Below are 14,965 nucleotides of genomic sequence, written 5' to 3'. Positions count from 1 at the left end.
TTTCACTAGGAGAAACTAGTCTTAAAGTTACTAAAAATATGTGTGTGTGGTTTGTCAAATTAAATTATCAGTCATGAATCAAGCATGATTTGTCATTCTTTTTCAGTGGACATGTTTCTCTTGAGGCTATAATATGGTTACAGTGCACTTTATGTAATATAAAGTAAGTTGTTGAACTTTGTAATTCAGAACTTGTATACAAGTCAGAAAGTCTATAGAAGTTTCTAGAAGATTGTTAATACATGACTGTTGTCTTTTAAGAATGTGTTCAAACTGCTAAAGGTGCTGACTGAGCTGTTTTACAGGAGTTTCTGAGAGACATCTTCAATCTTCTGTTCTTGCTGCCAAGTTTGAAAGATAGACAACAGCCCAAATGCAAGTCACATTCTTCAAGGGCTGCTGCTTATGACTTGTTGGTAGAAATGGTAAAGGGGTCCGTGGAAAACTACAGGCTGCTCCACAACTGGGTTATGGCACAACATATGCAGTGTAAGAACCTTTATTCATATTTAGCTTTTGAGTATTTTGTGGAAAAGTAGTCCATTTGCATTTTCTGTTCTTTTTAGTTTTGTTTTGAAGTTTCAGATTTATAAAGCTTAGTGAAGAAAATGGGAGGGTAGTTGTAATACAGACTCCCATTCTGAGGCTGTGTGTTTGTGGCGGGGATGGCTAGCCACCATTGTAAGCAGTACTGAATCACAGTTTCCAATTCCTCCTGAAATACATCAGAAGTGTCTGCATTTCATGACTTTCCAAAAATAATGATCTGTTAAGAATTCACAGGTAGAAAAAGGGAAACACGAAGGTGACGCAGAATATTTTTAGACTTAAACTGAATAGTCCCACTTTCCAAAAGTAATAATGAAGTAGGACATTGTAGCCACTAGCACTGCTCTTAAAATTCCCCTTTGTAGCTCTGCTACTTATCCACCATCACTCACAGTGGTGTCACAGAGCAGATGTAGGCATCTTTTGCTCACCTAGCAAATGAGTGGATTTAATCCCATGTATAATTTTCAGATCATCTGTTCTTAAATATTGGTTATTTCAAGTATGTGGTCCTATTAAATGGCACTGACAAACAGATAACTTTGTTAAAGTGGATTTTACATGTGTCATTGGCTTGTTCTGGATTTTAATTTCCGTTTTCCCTTTCTAACATGAAGAAACATGGTACGTTTATACGTAAACCAAAGTACATAAACCCCACCGAGGTACTGTAGCTGTGTTGGCCATTAAGAGCATTGTCATGTTTTCAGAGTCTCCAATATCTTTGTGGCTGACTTCAGCCTGTACCCAGATGTCTGCAGACAGTGCTAATAGAATTTGGTTATGCCTCTTGGCTTTCATGCTTCCTGTGTTTTGGAAACTCCGTTCCTATGTATAATATGTAAATTACCAAACTTTGAATTTAGTTAATATTTTATCTTTCCTTTGCAAATTCTCATTATGCATGTTTAGCTTGATAGATTTCCTTTCACGTGCCCAGTTTAAATTCCTGTAACCTGAGGATCTGTCATTTATTATAATCTATGGAATTGATTTAGTGCCTTACAGTTCAGGAAGCGAAAGAGAAGTCTGATCGTAATAATGTCTTGTGTTCTGTACTCATATGCCTGGGGCCTTCTAAAAAGCCTCCAAAGTCTCTTTACATTCAGGGAAAATATTCTGAAGAATGTTTTACGAAAATATCAGATATTTCTGTTTGCTGTGAGTGCATCTTCTGCTGAGGTTGTCTGTATCTCTCCAGGTGCAATCATTCATTTTTTACAGTTAGTCTTTTTCTCACTCCAAATCCCAGTAATTCCTAGGTGCTGAAGTTTTCCATAACATTTACCACAGTTGTTACTTTCTCCCAAACACTCCTCTCTAGATTGCTTGTTCCTTCCTGAGTTCTCCAGAGCCCATCTGGTCCGTGCTCCTGCTCCACATGCAGCATATCTCAGTTCCATTTTCTTACAACTGGCAGAGTGACATTGTCTCTTTCTGATGTGCAACTGACACAGGACTTCTGATACCTCATTTGTTTAAAGTCTTGGTATTCCGTTGATGTGATCCAAAGATGCTTAAAACTGGATTTTTCCACTTTGCTTATCTCTCTAATCTTATTAGTCTTTAAAAATCTTAGTCTTAGGCCTGTCTTTCCATTCTTCTTAGGAGAAACATTAAGGAAAATATTATAAATTTCCATCCTGTCTTTGGTTTTATCATTTTGGTTTTGTGGTTCATTGGAGAAATTTTTGATCCTGCCACTTGTACAGTTGTCCTCTAGTCTCACCAGGTGCTGTCTCTGATATTCTGCTATTTTTCCTCACACTCCTGATTGAAGCCTGGGTGCTCTTAAGAGATGGCTTTAATTAAATGCAGCAAAATCAAGTAAAATTTTCAAAAAGAAAACATCTTATTAAAGGTTATCTAGTATATTTTCCTTGAGACAAAAAAAAAATGGAGTTCTAATTAAAAATGATGTTACTAAGGCTGTATCTGGCAGTTGTATTAAAATGTACAACTGTATCCTGTTCTTCAGACTTACTAGTACGTATAATGTAAAGTAGTTGTAGTAAGGTTTTAACTGCAGCAGAATTTTCCTTTAAAGTTTCCACTAATGTAGCGCCCTTCATTGATGGATGGAAGAAGAGAATGATTTCTGTGCTTTTTTCTACTTCACAGATTCCGTGTTTTTAACTGAAGACACAGGGATGCCTTCATGCATTTTCAGCAAGTGATACCGTAGGAAATGAACTGCCAAGTAGCTGATGTCAGCTGACTTCTCTCCTCGCTTTCCTCAGCAGGGAGGGCTAACAGTTAATGCAGGCTCTGAGCTTACTGAAGAGGGGATTTAGATACCCTCTGTTGTTCATAAAATTTCTTGCAGTGTTTTGGAGTTTTGGTTTCTTTAAAGACCAGGACTAATAAAACCATTCAGCCCAAAGGAGGGAAACAATACCAGCTGCTTTGCTTTCTGGGAAGTTTAAGATAATGTCTGATGTTATTTTGGAGCAGAAGCATGAACAGAAGGTGGAATATAGAGAAATGCACGGTCATTTGAAGAGGAAGAAATTAATTTTTGTTTTGCTTAAAATGGAATGTGAATATTGCAAGTTTGGTTACAAGTTTCCCTGTCTCTTTCTGAGAAAAGGCTGATGTCTATAACGACAGTGAGGAATAAAGAAGATAGATGTAAATGAGGCTCAAATTTACCTTTCTAATTAAGATCCATATGGAAGAATGAAAGGAGCGATAGGACAAGAGGACACAGCCTCAAGCTTTGCCAGGGGAGGTTCAGGTTGAACATTAGGAAGCATTTCTTCTCAGAAAGGGTCATTAGCCATTGGAAGGGGCTGCCCAGGGAGGTGGTGGAGTCACCATCTCTGGAGGTGTTTAAGAAAAGACTGGACATGGCACTTAGTGCCATGGTCTAGTTGACAGGGTGGTGTCAGGGCAATGGTTGGACTTGATGATCCCAGTGGTCTCTTCCAACCTGGTTGATTCTGTGATTCTGTTTTATTATCAAAATGAAGACAGTCACTTAAAAATCCCAGGGTGGAGAAAACAGAATCTTCCTGAGTAATTCCTTGTCCAATTTCTGAAAGCCCTCTGTCGGATTGAAGTAGGAGGAAGGTACTCCTGACTGTTCTCATGAAGTATAAAGAAGTCATCCGATTTCTTTGTAGTTACAACTTGATGAGCTATAAGCAGGGTAATAGATGCTGAGCCCTTACGTCAGAAAGGGTGAATTAAGATGTTGCAATTTAAGGATTTCAGTTAAGGGAGGGAATTTAGTGTTCTTCTGCCATGCTAATTACTTTATTTAGGAGGTTAAACGTGGAGGAGAGCTTTGTTTCAAGTGGCTGATCAGCCCATGTAACCAGGTAACATGAGGTCACACTACTGAGATTTGTTGAAACAGGAGAATTAAAACTCTTTCCTTCCTTACTTGAAGCTGCAGGGCTAATAGTTGTTTTGATGCCAATGCCAAAATGAAGATTACAACAATTATTTGTTGTGCAACAGAACATCCTGTGGGTCTGGTCTGTGGAGATGTGAGGATCTGTTCAGAGGATGCCAGATAGTTTTCTGAATTTATAGCTGGTAGTATGAATTGAGAAGAACCCTTAATGAGGCTTTAATCTTTGACAAAATAATTAAGGATTTAAAATTGAAATCTTTAGCCCACGTTGCTTTTGTGGAGTGTAAAATAAATCCAGACTACTCTTGCTTTTTCTCAATGTATCTGAACATATACTTCAATAGAGGTGCTGAATTATTTTTAGGAGGCTCTACCTTTTTGGAGAAATTATATCCTTGGGGATGAATAGCAAAGCTAGAAACATTGCATGTTTTTGTGTCAGACTTCTTGCATACCAAGGAAGATCGACTGCAGTGAATTTCTTTGGGCACTGATTAGTTCCTCTGTAATTTAGTGCTTGTGCCATTTAGTTGCCTCTGCGGCTCAAATGATTAATTCCTCATTCCATTCTCCTGCATGGGATGCTAGAAAGAGAAGCCTGTTGGTGTCTGGAAGCAGTACTAATCACTTACAAATGGTTTGTCTGGTCTGGTTACCATCTTCCTGACTGGCAGATGAGGAGAACTTTCCCATTCTTCCGATTTCTTGGCAGCCATATCAGAACAAGGCTTATTAAGGAGAGTCTGTCAGACTCGCCTGACTTGTCTAGTGCCGTGCTGCATGAGAAATAGATTGCTACATCTGGTATGAAATACAGAGGAATAGAAAATTTACAGGAAAAGAAGATGTCTTTTCAATCTCATTCTCTAGGCAATTCACTTCTTGCTTACCACTATTTTTCTTGTAGATTGCAGATTTCTTTGGTATATATGGCTTTGAAGTGCAGTAAAAAACATTCCTTCGCTTCCTATGAAAACCATTCCCAAGTTTATTCAAGCTTGTGCTTAGCCAAGCACTTTATTTCACTGCACTTTGGCGTCTTACCTCTGATAAGCATCTATCCATCTTTTGTGCTGGTCAAAAAGATCTTTTGCTAGCCTGGCATCCCCATTATAGTGGATGTCATTCTGAAAAGAAAGGTCTCACTTCATATATAGTTATCTCTGATACCAAATATGAGTTTTGTTACATGAATAGAAGGCTCCCTAACTTGGTTCTCTGGGTGCAGAGACTCTGTTTTGCTTTCTTTCAGTGTGACATAGGGGTGCGTGGGAATGGGTAGTAGAAATTACAACTAATTGTTGTGCTGAGGGAATGACTGGTGTACATTTGGGAGCTCGTAAGTGTTGTATGTTATCAGTTACAAGTATGTTCTTGGTGGTTTAGGCAGTGCAAGTGCTGTGAGAGTGCTATGGTTGGCTCGTATTATAAAAAACCCTTGTGTATAAAAAACACATAGCAGCCAACGTTTAGAATTTATGGATGCTCTGGATGATGACAACACTATGTGGTTTTACCGAACTTTAGCTTAAACGTAGAGGCTGGAAGACCATTACTGCGTTGTAATACTACTACTAGAACAAGTGTAAGAGATGATGCTTGCCATGAATAGTGCTTTGGAGAGCACAGCAAATCACTTGCAGCCCAAAGCAGTGTAGCATCTAGAAAGGCTCACTGCTGTGTCCAGTGATTTTCCTGATGTACCTATAGTGCATTTTCTTACAGAGCAGGTACAGTCTGGCACATGTCTGTGAAGGTGGAATGCATAAACAGGATGCATTTTATACTGTAAGCATAAAGCTTTTAATTGTATTTATGTCTTATTAAATTGTACTTTGAATTTATTTTTTCTGCCCTGTGTGATTCATATTATTTCCAGCTTCCCACGCACCTTACAAGTGGGATTATTGGCCACATGATGATGTTCGCGCTGAATGTAGATTTGTGGGTCTAACTAATCTTGGAGCAACGTGTTACTTGGCATCCACTATTCAGCAATTGTACATGATACCAGAGGCCAGACAAGCAATCTTTACTGCAAAGGTATGCTTTGGCGTCCTGTGTTCCTCGTGTGGATTTTCGTAGAAGTTTAGTTTTAAAATCAGTGCAAATGCTGATAAAGTAGACTTACTTTTAACACTTCTTGATAAAGAATATTTCTTCAGGACCTCAGTTTGCTTTTTGTTCACTTGGATTCTTTTGCTGACGTCTAAAGTGAAGACGTTTTTTTTTTAAAATGTATTTGTAATGTAGTAGGTTCTTAAGGTAGCATTGTAATAAAATATGTTCTCAAACTCATGTTTCTATTGCTATCAACTAGATTTATTCAAGTTTGGTTTTATGTAAATTGTCTGTTGTTCCTTAGCTCCTAATTTGTCATTTTGTTAGAATAAATGTCATTCTTCTTGAATGTTTATAAAGTCCCAGAGCACGTATCTTATGCTACCAGAAGTACAGCAAGTCACACACATTGGTTAACTTTCAGAAATATAATATTGTTACTTGTAGCTATTTATTGTAAAAGAGAGAGCTTCATTTTGATCTCTGACATCAGCAGGGCATATATAATGTGTGAAGCATCCTAATTGGCAGTGACCTCATCATTTTTTGTTATCATTAAGTTATTGGTAGTTGTCACTTAACTTCATCTAGAATTAGCCATTTATAAATAAAAATTAAAAATTAACATAAAAGAGGGAAACTGCTGGTCTTGCATGTGAAATGCATTATATAGAGGGTTGATCAGAAACTCCCACAACATCTATGCATTGAAAAAAATATTCCAAAATTGCTACAGTCTGTTGTAACACCTTCCCCAAAGCTCCCAGCTGCACTAAATTTTTAGAAAAGAGAGTTCCTTTTTGCCTTAGGTTTACTGTTGACATGCCAAAAAAAGAGTAGATAGTGCTTTATATATAGGTGTAAAATAGTGTACTGCGTGTTCTTGTACACAATCATTTTTCTTAATTGTCCCTAATAAAGTGGTTGTTTTTTTATTTAAAAAAGATGATTGTCTCATTTTTTTAAGGGCTGTTTTTGGAAAGTTATAAGCAAAAGATAAAGTCTTCTTTTATGTATTTCTTTTAGTATTCAGAAGATATGAAACACAAGACCACTCTACTAGAACTCCAGAAAATGTTTACATACTTAATGGTAGGTGCGAAAGAGGATATTTTATAAAGTATCCTATTTTCCTAAAAAAAAAAAAAAAAAAAAAAAGAAAAAAGCAAGAAAAATGTAGTTACCATTCTATATGTGAATTCTTGGCAGCCTAAGTCCGTTGTGCCTAAGTTTTGTAAATGAGTGTCTTAACTGAAATAGTTTTTCCCACTTTAAAGCTGTTATTCAGCTTTAGGATGTTTTGATTCCATATGTGAGCACCATGCCAAGATCCCAATAAATTATTTTTTCTTTTTAACAAACACTCTGCTGTGAGTGTCTGTCCAACAGCATTGTTATTCATCCTGTTTCACATGGACACTGATGTAAAGAGTTCTGAGCTTGATTCTTCGTTTAATCATGAAACAATTTGTTTGCCCAGTTTCCCTGGTGATAGAATAAAATATATTAATTTTGTGCATTGCATTTTCCTTGCTCCAATATTTTAAAGGTTAATCTGTTGGAATAAAGCATTAAAAAGCAACTAAAAATTCTGAAATTCCAGAACCAAACAAAATTGAGGCAGTTCACAGGTGTTCACTGTTGTTAAAATAGTGCAACATTTCTGAAATAATGAAAACAGAAAACTGAGGAGAGCTGAGTGTTTTTGTTCTTGGCACTGGCTTTTGTGAAAGACATTCACAACCGCTTTGAAGACAAATAGAGGAAAGCAATTTAGGCACGTAGTGACTGCCATGAATCATAGAAAAAAATAAGTCTAGATATTTACGTAAGTATAAAATAATATAGGAACATAAAGTCATATGAAGATTTACCATTGTTAAAATCTTGAAGAAAGACTTTATTCCAAAAAAAAAAGGTAATATTCACAAGCAGCACTGTCTTCCCACACATCTTTAAAAGAAAACAGTATGCATATCCTTGTTTACAAGAACAAAGTTCCTTCTGCTGTAAATAAGTTCTGCATTCCCAGTGTGCAAGGCGGTGGGATGGGAGATGTATTCTAAAGAATTACTTTATACTGCAGATTCTTTTCTCTGACTGAATACCTGCAGTTGAGAACTAGATGATACAGTTTTATACCATCGAGAAGTTTGAATGAGAATTAAGCACTTGTCAAGATTTAAGTCAGTAATGTCCAGAAATACATAAATAGAGGCTGATGTTCCTCATATTGTATTTTGTATCTGAACGGATATGCAGAAACTGGATGTGTCACACCTTCAGCCAAGTTTTATTTTAATGATTAATTTTATTAAGTATTTATTAAATGGTATTTAGTAATATTTTATGAATGGTATTTTAATAATTAATATCATAATAATGATAATCAGTTAGTGAAAAACTGCTTTACATTTCATCAGAAGCATTTAAACACTTAACTTTGTTGCCGAATAGGCGTATGGAGATATTGTATGTAAAAGTAGGTCCTTTTTTAAATAGATATTTGTATATTTATGTTCGGTATATCTGTGTAACTTCAAAATGTGAGGATTTGTGTTGATTTGTTTTGCTTGATTTTTTTACCTAAAGGAGAGTGAGTGTAAGGCGTACAATCCAAGGCCTTTCTGTAAAACCTATACCATGGATAAGCAGCCACTGAACACTGGAGAGCAGAAAGATATGACTGAATTCTTCACTGACCTAATAACAAAAATAGAAGAAATGTCTCCAGAACTGGTGAGTTATTAAGAGGGAGCAAAAGGGAGCTTGAAAACTTATGGATTTGCTCAAATTTCCTTGACAGAATTTATTAATTCATTCACAGAAAAATACAGTGAAAAGTTTGTTTGGAGGTGTTATCACAAACAATGTTGTTTCTTTGGTAAGTATTCTTTCCCTATCTTTATCTTTTCAAGACTTTTTTTTAACTTCTCAAAACACTTATTTCACTGCTTTTCTCTTTCATTGCTGTGATTTAGGACTGTGAGCATGTAAGCCAGACTGCTGAAGAGTTCTATACAGTGAGGTGCCAGGTGGCAGATATGAAGAATATTTATGTAAGTAAAGCCAGGCTGAGATGTGTACCATAGATGACAATTAAAAATGGTGCAGTCAAGCATAAAAGACTGTACCATATGCTGTGGAATACGTTGATGGTTTCTGTATGTGTGCTCTAGCTTTGGTGTATTTCTAGGTTGATACTACTAGGTAATTTGGTGGAATTGTTTCATCTTTTCCATGCAACATGCTATCAGCTGGTGCCATTCAGAATTGACTAAAGAGCGTGTTGTAGTCAGTAATCACTTCCTCCCTCCTGTGTTTTATAAATGCTTTGGCCATGTTTTGTATGAGAGAATTGTAAATGTCAAAAGATTTTATGTCTACATGTACTATTGCTTGATAAGTTAATTTAAAACTTAGACCCAAATGATTTTAGGCTTTCGAGTTTTTTAAACAACTATTAATCTCTACAATTGGAATTTGAATTTAAAGCACTTGAATTCTTTGGGACAGCTTGGAATATTGAGTACTGTTTTTCCTCAACTGGTTCCTTAATTTTGTGTTTCAGTTAGGAACTGCTTTTTCTGTAACAATGGAAAGCTCTTAGTTCAATTGCGTGCTCTTTTTGCAAACTTTTTGGTGCCTTTGAGCACTTTTATTTCATAACTTAGGGAAATGTTGATTAAACTTACTGTAAGGTTGAGGGAGAGGGGTTTGTAAAGCACGGCACGTAAGCACAAGAGTAAGTATCTAAGATAAACATAAGTTCCTTCTTTTTGTGTTTATTATATGTAGGAATCTCTTGATGAAGTAACTATTAAAGATACCTTGGAAGGTGACAACATGTATACATGTTCTCATTGTGGGAAGAAAGTGCGGGCTGAAAAAAGGTATGACTAAGAATAAATAAACATTCCTAATGTTTCTTTTTAGTAAATTACCAAAATTATTACTTGAATCAGAGTAATCCTTTAGATGAAACAGGACTGTGGTTTCATTCAGTTAGTTACTGTGCGGGCCTGTGAGGATGTGGCCCTGTGCAAATGAGCACATAACTAGGAAATCTAATTTCCAAAACATAGAATATTAGGTGTCTTAGCAAAAGATCACCTAGACAGTAAAATGTTCATGACCTTTTTTTAATGTAAATAAAAAGAAATTTTTAATTAGTACCTTTTGAAATCTGTTATTTCTCCCATTTTTAAAAGATCAAATTCTTTCAGAAGTTGTTCAGTACTTGAATTATTCATTATGCAGGATAATTGCTTAGGTTTTATGCATAGCCCCAAATTTTTTAATTAAAATTGGTAGTTTTAAAAATGTTTTTAAAAATATATACATAATGTATTTTAAAAAGTCTGCTAATAAAGAGAAAGCTAAATGAAAATATTGTATTGTCTTTATATTGCAACTAACAAATTTCTTTGTTAGAAATGAAAATTTGGGTTTGTAGCTGTTCTAAATCACATGGGTGAAAGAGTAACCTACTTTATAACCATTAATGTGTTTATGAGATTTCATACAAGATATGTTCTGCATTGAAATTTGTCAGTTAGAAGATAGTAGCTCTGTCTAATGAGGGGATTTGCATTGTTAAATTCATTCATGACTCATTTTATGTTATCATTTTAGAAAACTGTCATTCATACCATATGAGAAAATGGGATGTTTCTTCCAAGGCAAAACGACGGGCTAAATGGACTTGTTTGATAGGCTAAATCTGACCTTTCTGCTGCCAGTTAGACTGCCCTGCTCTAGGGCATTGATAGCTGGATTTTATGGTTATGTGACTTAGCAACAGATTTCCAATTTTATGTTTGAAATAAATGTGTTTAAAATCTTTGTGAAACTACAGTTCTACCTGCTAAGCTTGTGTAAATCATGATCATTTCTAATCCTTCAGGGCATGTTTTAAGAAGCTACCTCGTATCTTAAGCTTCAACACAATGAGATACACATTTAATATGGTAACCATGATGAAGGAGAAAGTCAACACCCATTTTTCATTCCCTTTACGTTTGGATATGACACCTTACACGGAAGATTTCCTCATGGGAAAAAATGACAGAAAAGAAGGTATGCCTCATAAAATGAATTCAACAGGCTTTGGCTCGTTCATCTGTGTACCACTTTCTGTATACATAACATATACAAACAATTAGTGATTTTCTTTTTAAGAAAATAAAATTAAACATAAGTTTAATCAACCTATATTCCTGAAGTCACTTAGTCTATTTAATGTGAGAAAACCAGCCAAATATTTTTCTTTTCATGTACTGTTCAATTTGAATTATTCTTAAATTGGTTTTTAAAGTATGAGAGAAATTACAAATAGTTACATACAGTTTGATTTTGCAGGGTAATACATGAACTTCAGCAAATGGCTAACTGCCATCATAAATAAGAAGTGCTAACTAGGAATAACTTAGTTATTAGTCCTGATCTCTTCAGTAGTGATGCTTTGCAAAAAAAGCTGCAACTGTTTCACAGGAGTTGGGATCTGTGCTGCTTGTTCTGGGTATGGAGTTTCTGCCTGTCATCATTGTGGAGTGCTGAAAAGAAAAAAAATTTAAGTGTAACTACAGGAAATGTGTAATAGTGAAGTTCAGGTGTTTAGGAAATAACTGATTAAATATTGCATTAAATTATTTCAGGTTTTAAGGACGATGGTGAATATTTGAAAGAAACTGAAAGTTACGAATATGATCTGATAGGCGTAACGGTTCATACAGGAACAGCAGATGGTGGGCACTACTACAGTTTTATCAGAGATATAGTCAACCCCCATGCCTACAAAAACAACAAATGGTGAGTTAAGCAAACCAAAATTTTATAATTCCGTATGTTTAAATAACTAAAACTTGCTGACTTTGTCAGATGCAGTTGTATAGGAGATATGTGCTGTAGGTTTCCCTCAAAAGCACAAGATGTTGGAATCTGATAGGTGTAAGTATATTACTTTATTAGCATACAAGTTTGTTTGTTGTAGCTTTAGTAGCTGTGGAGTGCCTTGGACATGGGGGCAGCAGGAGAATGCCGTGCTAGTCTCACATTACAGGCAATGCTTGTTTTGTGGCATGAATATCAATGACTCCATTTTATCTGTACAAATGAATAGTAAGATATAATAGATTGTCCTTCTTAAAATCTGGTTGTTACCTTTGAGCATACAGCTACATTTATGATTGTGAAATTTCATCCTTTTCATTTGCCCATTTTCAGTGAAACAAGAATTAGAATTTTTATTTGCTTTAGACTCATTGCATCCTGTGTGGCAGAAATGGTGTTACAATACCTAGGTTGTCTAAATCTGTTCTTACTGTGCTTTTTTATATGTGGAATTGGTTTCACATTTCATATTTTAGTTTATCTAGCTGGTGATCTTTTCCTATTCCCCAGCTCCTCCTCGATGCAATTTACAGTGATGTACTGGAATATCTGATAGCATTTATTTTTCTCTCCCTTCTTTTCAAAGATCAAAAAAAAAGGGACAGGATCTTAGACATAAGCAATAGAAAGATGAATAAATGTTATGTAGTCATTTCTTTTTAAAATAATTTTTTTTTTTTTTTAAACCTATGACATCCCACTTCTAATTCAGAAACTTCTGAATTGGACATACTAGTCGTGAAGAGGGAGAAAAAGTTAGGGGAGGTAGCCTGGGAAAGGGATGAGACACAGGCATGGAAATAAGGGAGGGTTTTCTAGGTGATGTAAGAAAGCAGGGAACTCTCTCTCCCAGTCATTTCTGGATGTCAACTGTAAGATTCTCAGCTGAGGCCCTGGAATAGGAGATGAGATTTCCTCTAGTCCTGTTCTCTAGAATAACTAGCTGGAGCATTTTTGAAATGGTTCCAGCCAGCGTCCCAATCCCTGCTCCAAAGGGAATCCGTAACAGTGTAGCACTTTTCTCTGTCCCTTCTAGTCTGAGTTCTATGACATTAGAAATTAATAGGAATACTTAAATCTGAAGAATCACTTTAAGTACTTGATAGGCTTTATTTGCCCTTAGAGACAAACAGCAGTTGTTTCAAAAGCTCATTGTTTTACAGGTATCTTTTCAATGATGCTGAAGTAAAACCGTTTGATTCTGCCCAGCTTGCTTCAGAATGTTTTGGTGGAGAAATGACTGTAAGTTATGACTTTTATTTTTGTCACGTTCAACCATTACTGTGTCTGTTCTGAAGACTTCTGTGAGGGATTCCATAGTGTTCACCTTTGGTCTGCCATCTGTTGTGAACGTATATGGAACAGGTAGAAGTGTTAGCTGGGTTTTATTAAACTCATGACATCTTTGTTGTGCAGGTGATACTTTATCTCAGTTAATGCAGAGAGCTGTTCTTCCACCAGCGATCTCTTCAAAGGGTCTCCCCCTCCTTTGGGGGATGAAAGGTTTGGCAGAGTGAATGCTTCCAAGCTGGTGATGCAAGCTCACTAGTTTTGTTAAGCCAATAAAGGAAAAGGGTCTTAATTTCTCCTATACCGACTATCATATTACTTACTTTGTGAATATGAATCCAGATATTTTTATGGAGTTTTAAAAGACAGGTGTCAGAAGTATAGCGTAGGTGTTACTAATGAATCAAAATGAGTTAGTGAAGTCTCTCCAAAGAAGAGGTATTTCTTCACTGTATCTGCTTTTTATCATATCTTTATTTACTTATAAAAAAGTGAGCATGCAACTAATTTAGGAATCCTTCGCTCAGATGGCTTTGTTGCTCAGACTGTTGACTGAAGGAATAATTACTTCAAGCTTATGCCTATTCTGGAAAAACAGGGCTTTTTGATCTTTGTCTGTGCCTTGTGTCAGTAATTTCCAGATTCTGGTCTGTGAACCTCTTACGGTCAGATCCTTTTTTCCTTGGTGACAGAACAGAACTGAATTAAAAACCTGTCAGCTCTGGGTGCAGCTGTGCTGCTGTTCAGCAGGAAAGTTTGAGCTCTGATATTAGTAAGTTGTTTTCAAGCTAATGGATCTACAGGCTTTTAAATAGTTTTGCTTGTTCCTTTTATTGTAAGAACATAAAATATCTTAAGTTAATGTTTGTTTGCTTTCAGTAGTGCAAGGTTTTTTAGTATAGTATCAGCTTTGTCTTTTAGGTCAGCCCACTGCCCTTTGACATCAGTCTGAATATTTTTACACAGTATTAATACAAATAACCATTGAATGACACTCAAATGTTACCATGTTATGCTTGAATTGATCAATTTTTAAAATTATATATCATTATATAAACCACATTATTAATAATGCAGTATCTTACTAAAACAGCCCTGTGAATAATCTTGTCTGATAAAGAGGATATGCAGAAATAAGCCAAAAAATTTTGTTTGGCAAATGGATAAAACACCTTTAGGTGCCTCAGAAGAAGAGGTGTCAATGAGATGGATGAGACAGGAAATTGCATGACATACAGGTCACAGTATTGCATAGCAACTCTGAAAAATCCCCTGTAGAAGAAAAAAAGAAAGAAGACTAGTTTGAGCAAGAAATAAATTGTCAGCAGCCTCTCTGTAAATGTCTTGAAATAGTTTGTTTGCACATTTATCTCAAACTGTCCATAACCAGGACATTAAAGAAGCTTGTAATTAATGGGTTTACTTTCTTCTTGACAGACAAAAACTTATGATTCTGTTACTGATAAATTTATGGACTTCTCCTTTGAAAAGGTATTTCTCTTCCAAACACTTGTTACATGATTTTATTTCTACTTTCATGATTTATCTCTCAAAGCAAAAATTATACAGATGTTTTTTTCTTAAAGACACACAGTGCTTACATGCTGTTTTATAAACGGATGGAACCAGAGGAGGAAAATGGCAAAGACTACAAATTTGATGTTTCATCAGAATTACTGGAGGTACAAGTTGATTTGTTTTAATACCAGTTTTAAAATAGTATAGGAAATCCTAAACAAATCATATCTGAATAAACATAGGAAAGCAAATATAATTTAAATCAATAAGGTGACAATCCTTTCATTTAGCTGT

General features: G+C 35.6%; 1 protein-coding gene across 14 annotated transcripts in view; it reads left to right on the top strand.

Annotated features, from left to right (window-relative positions):
• Positions 1-14,965, top strand: part of USP34 (ubiquitin specific peptidase 34) — a 139,809-nt gene that overhangs the window by 92,163 nt on the left and 32,681 nt on the right. For 10 of the 14 annotated variants that reach the window (XM_068410804.1, XM_068410828.1, XM_068410847.1 and 7 more), the window contains 12 exons: positions 306-489; positions 5,790-5,953; positions 6,998-7,063; positions 8,564-8,710; positions 8,778-8,855; positions 8,953-9,030; positions 9,770-9,864; positions 10,878-11,050; positions 11,629-11,782; positions 13,027-13,105; positions 14,591-14,644; positions 14,740-14,835. In XM_068410804.1, coding sequence (XP_068266905.1) covers positions 306-489; positions 5,790-5,953; positions 6,998-7,063; positions 8,564-8,710; positions 8,778-8,855; positions 8,953-9,030; positions 9,770-9,864; positions 10,878-11,050; positions 11,629-11,782; positions 13,027-13,105; positions 14,591-14,644; positions 14,740-14,835 — 1,368 coding nt within the window. The remainder of the gene's footprint in view (positions 1-305; positions 490-5,789; positions 5,954-6,997; positions 7,064-8,563; positions 8,711-8,777; positions 8,856-8,952; positions 9,031-9,769; positions 9,865-10,877; positions 11,051-11,628; positions 11,783-13,026; positions 13,106-14,590; positions 14,645-14,739; positions 14,836-14,965) is intronic. The other 4 variants (XM_068410851.1, XM_068410820.1, XM_068410795.1 and 1 more) reach the window with 2 other exon arrangements.

The sequence above is a fragment of the Nyctibius grandis genome, chromosome 1, assembly GCF_013368605.1.
Source record: "Nyctibius grandis isolate bNycGra1 chromosome 1, bNycGra1.pri, whole genome shotgun sequence".
Classification (NCBI taxonomy): Eukaryota; Metazoa; Chordata; class Aves; order Nyctibiiformes; family Nyctibiidae; genus Nyctibius; species Nyctibius grandis.
Note: the sequence above shows the minus strand (reverse complement) of the source record. Positions and strands in the feature narration are given on the sequence as shown.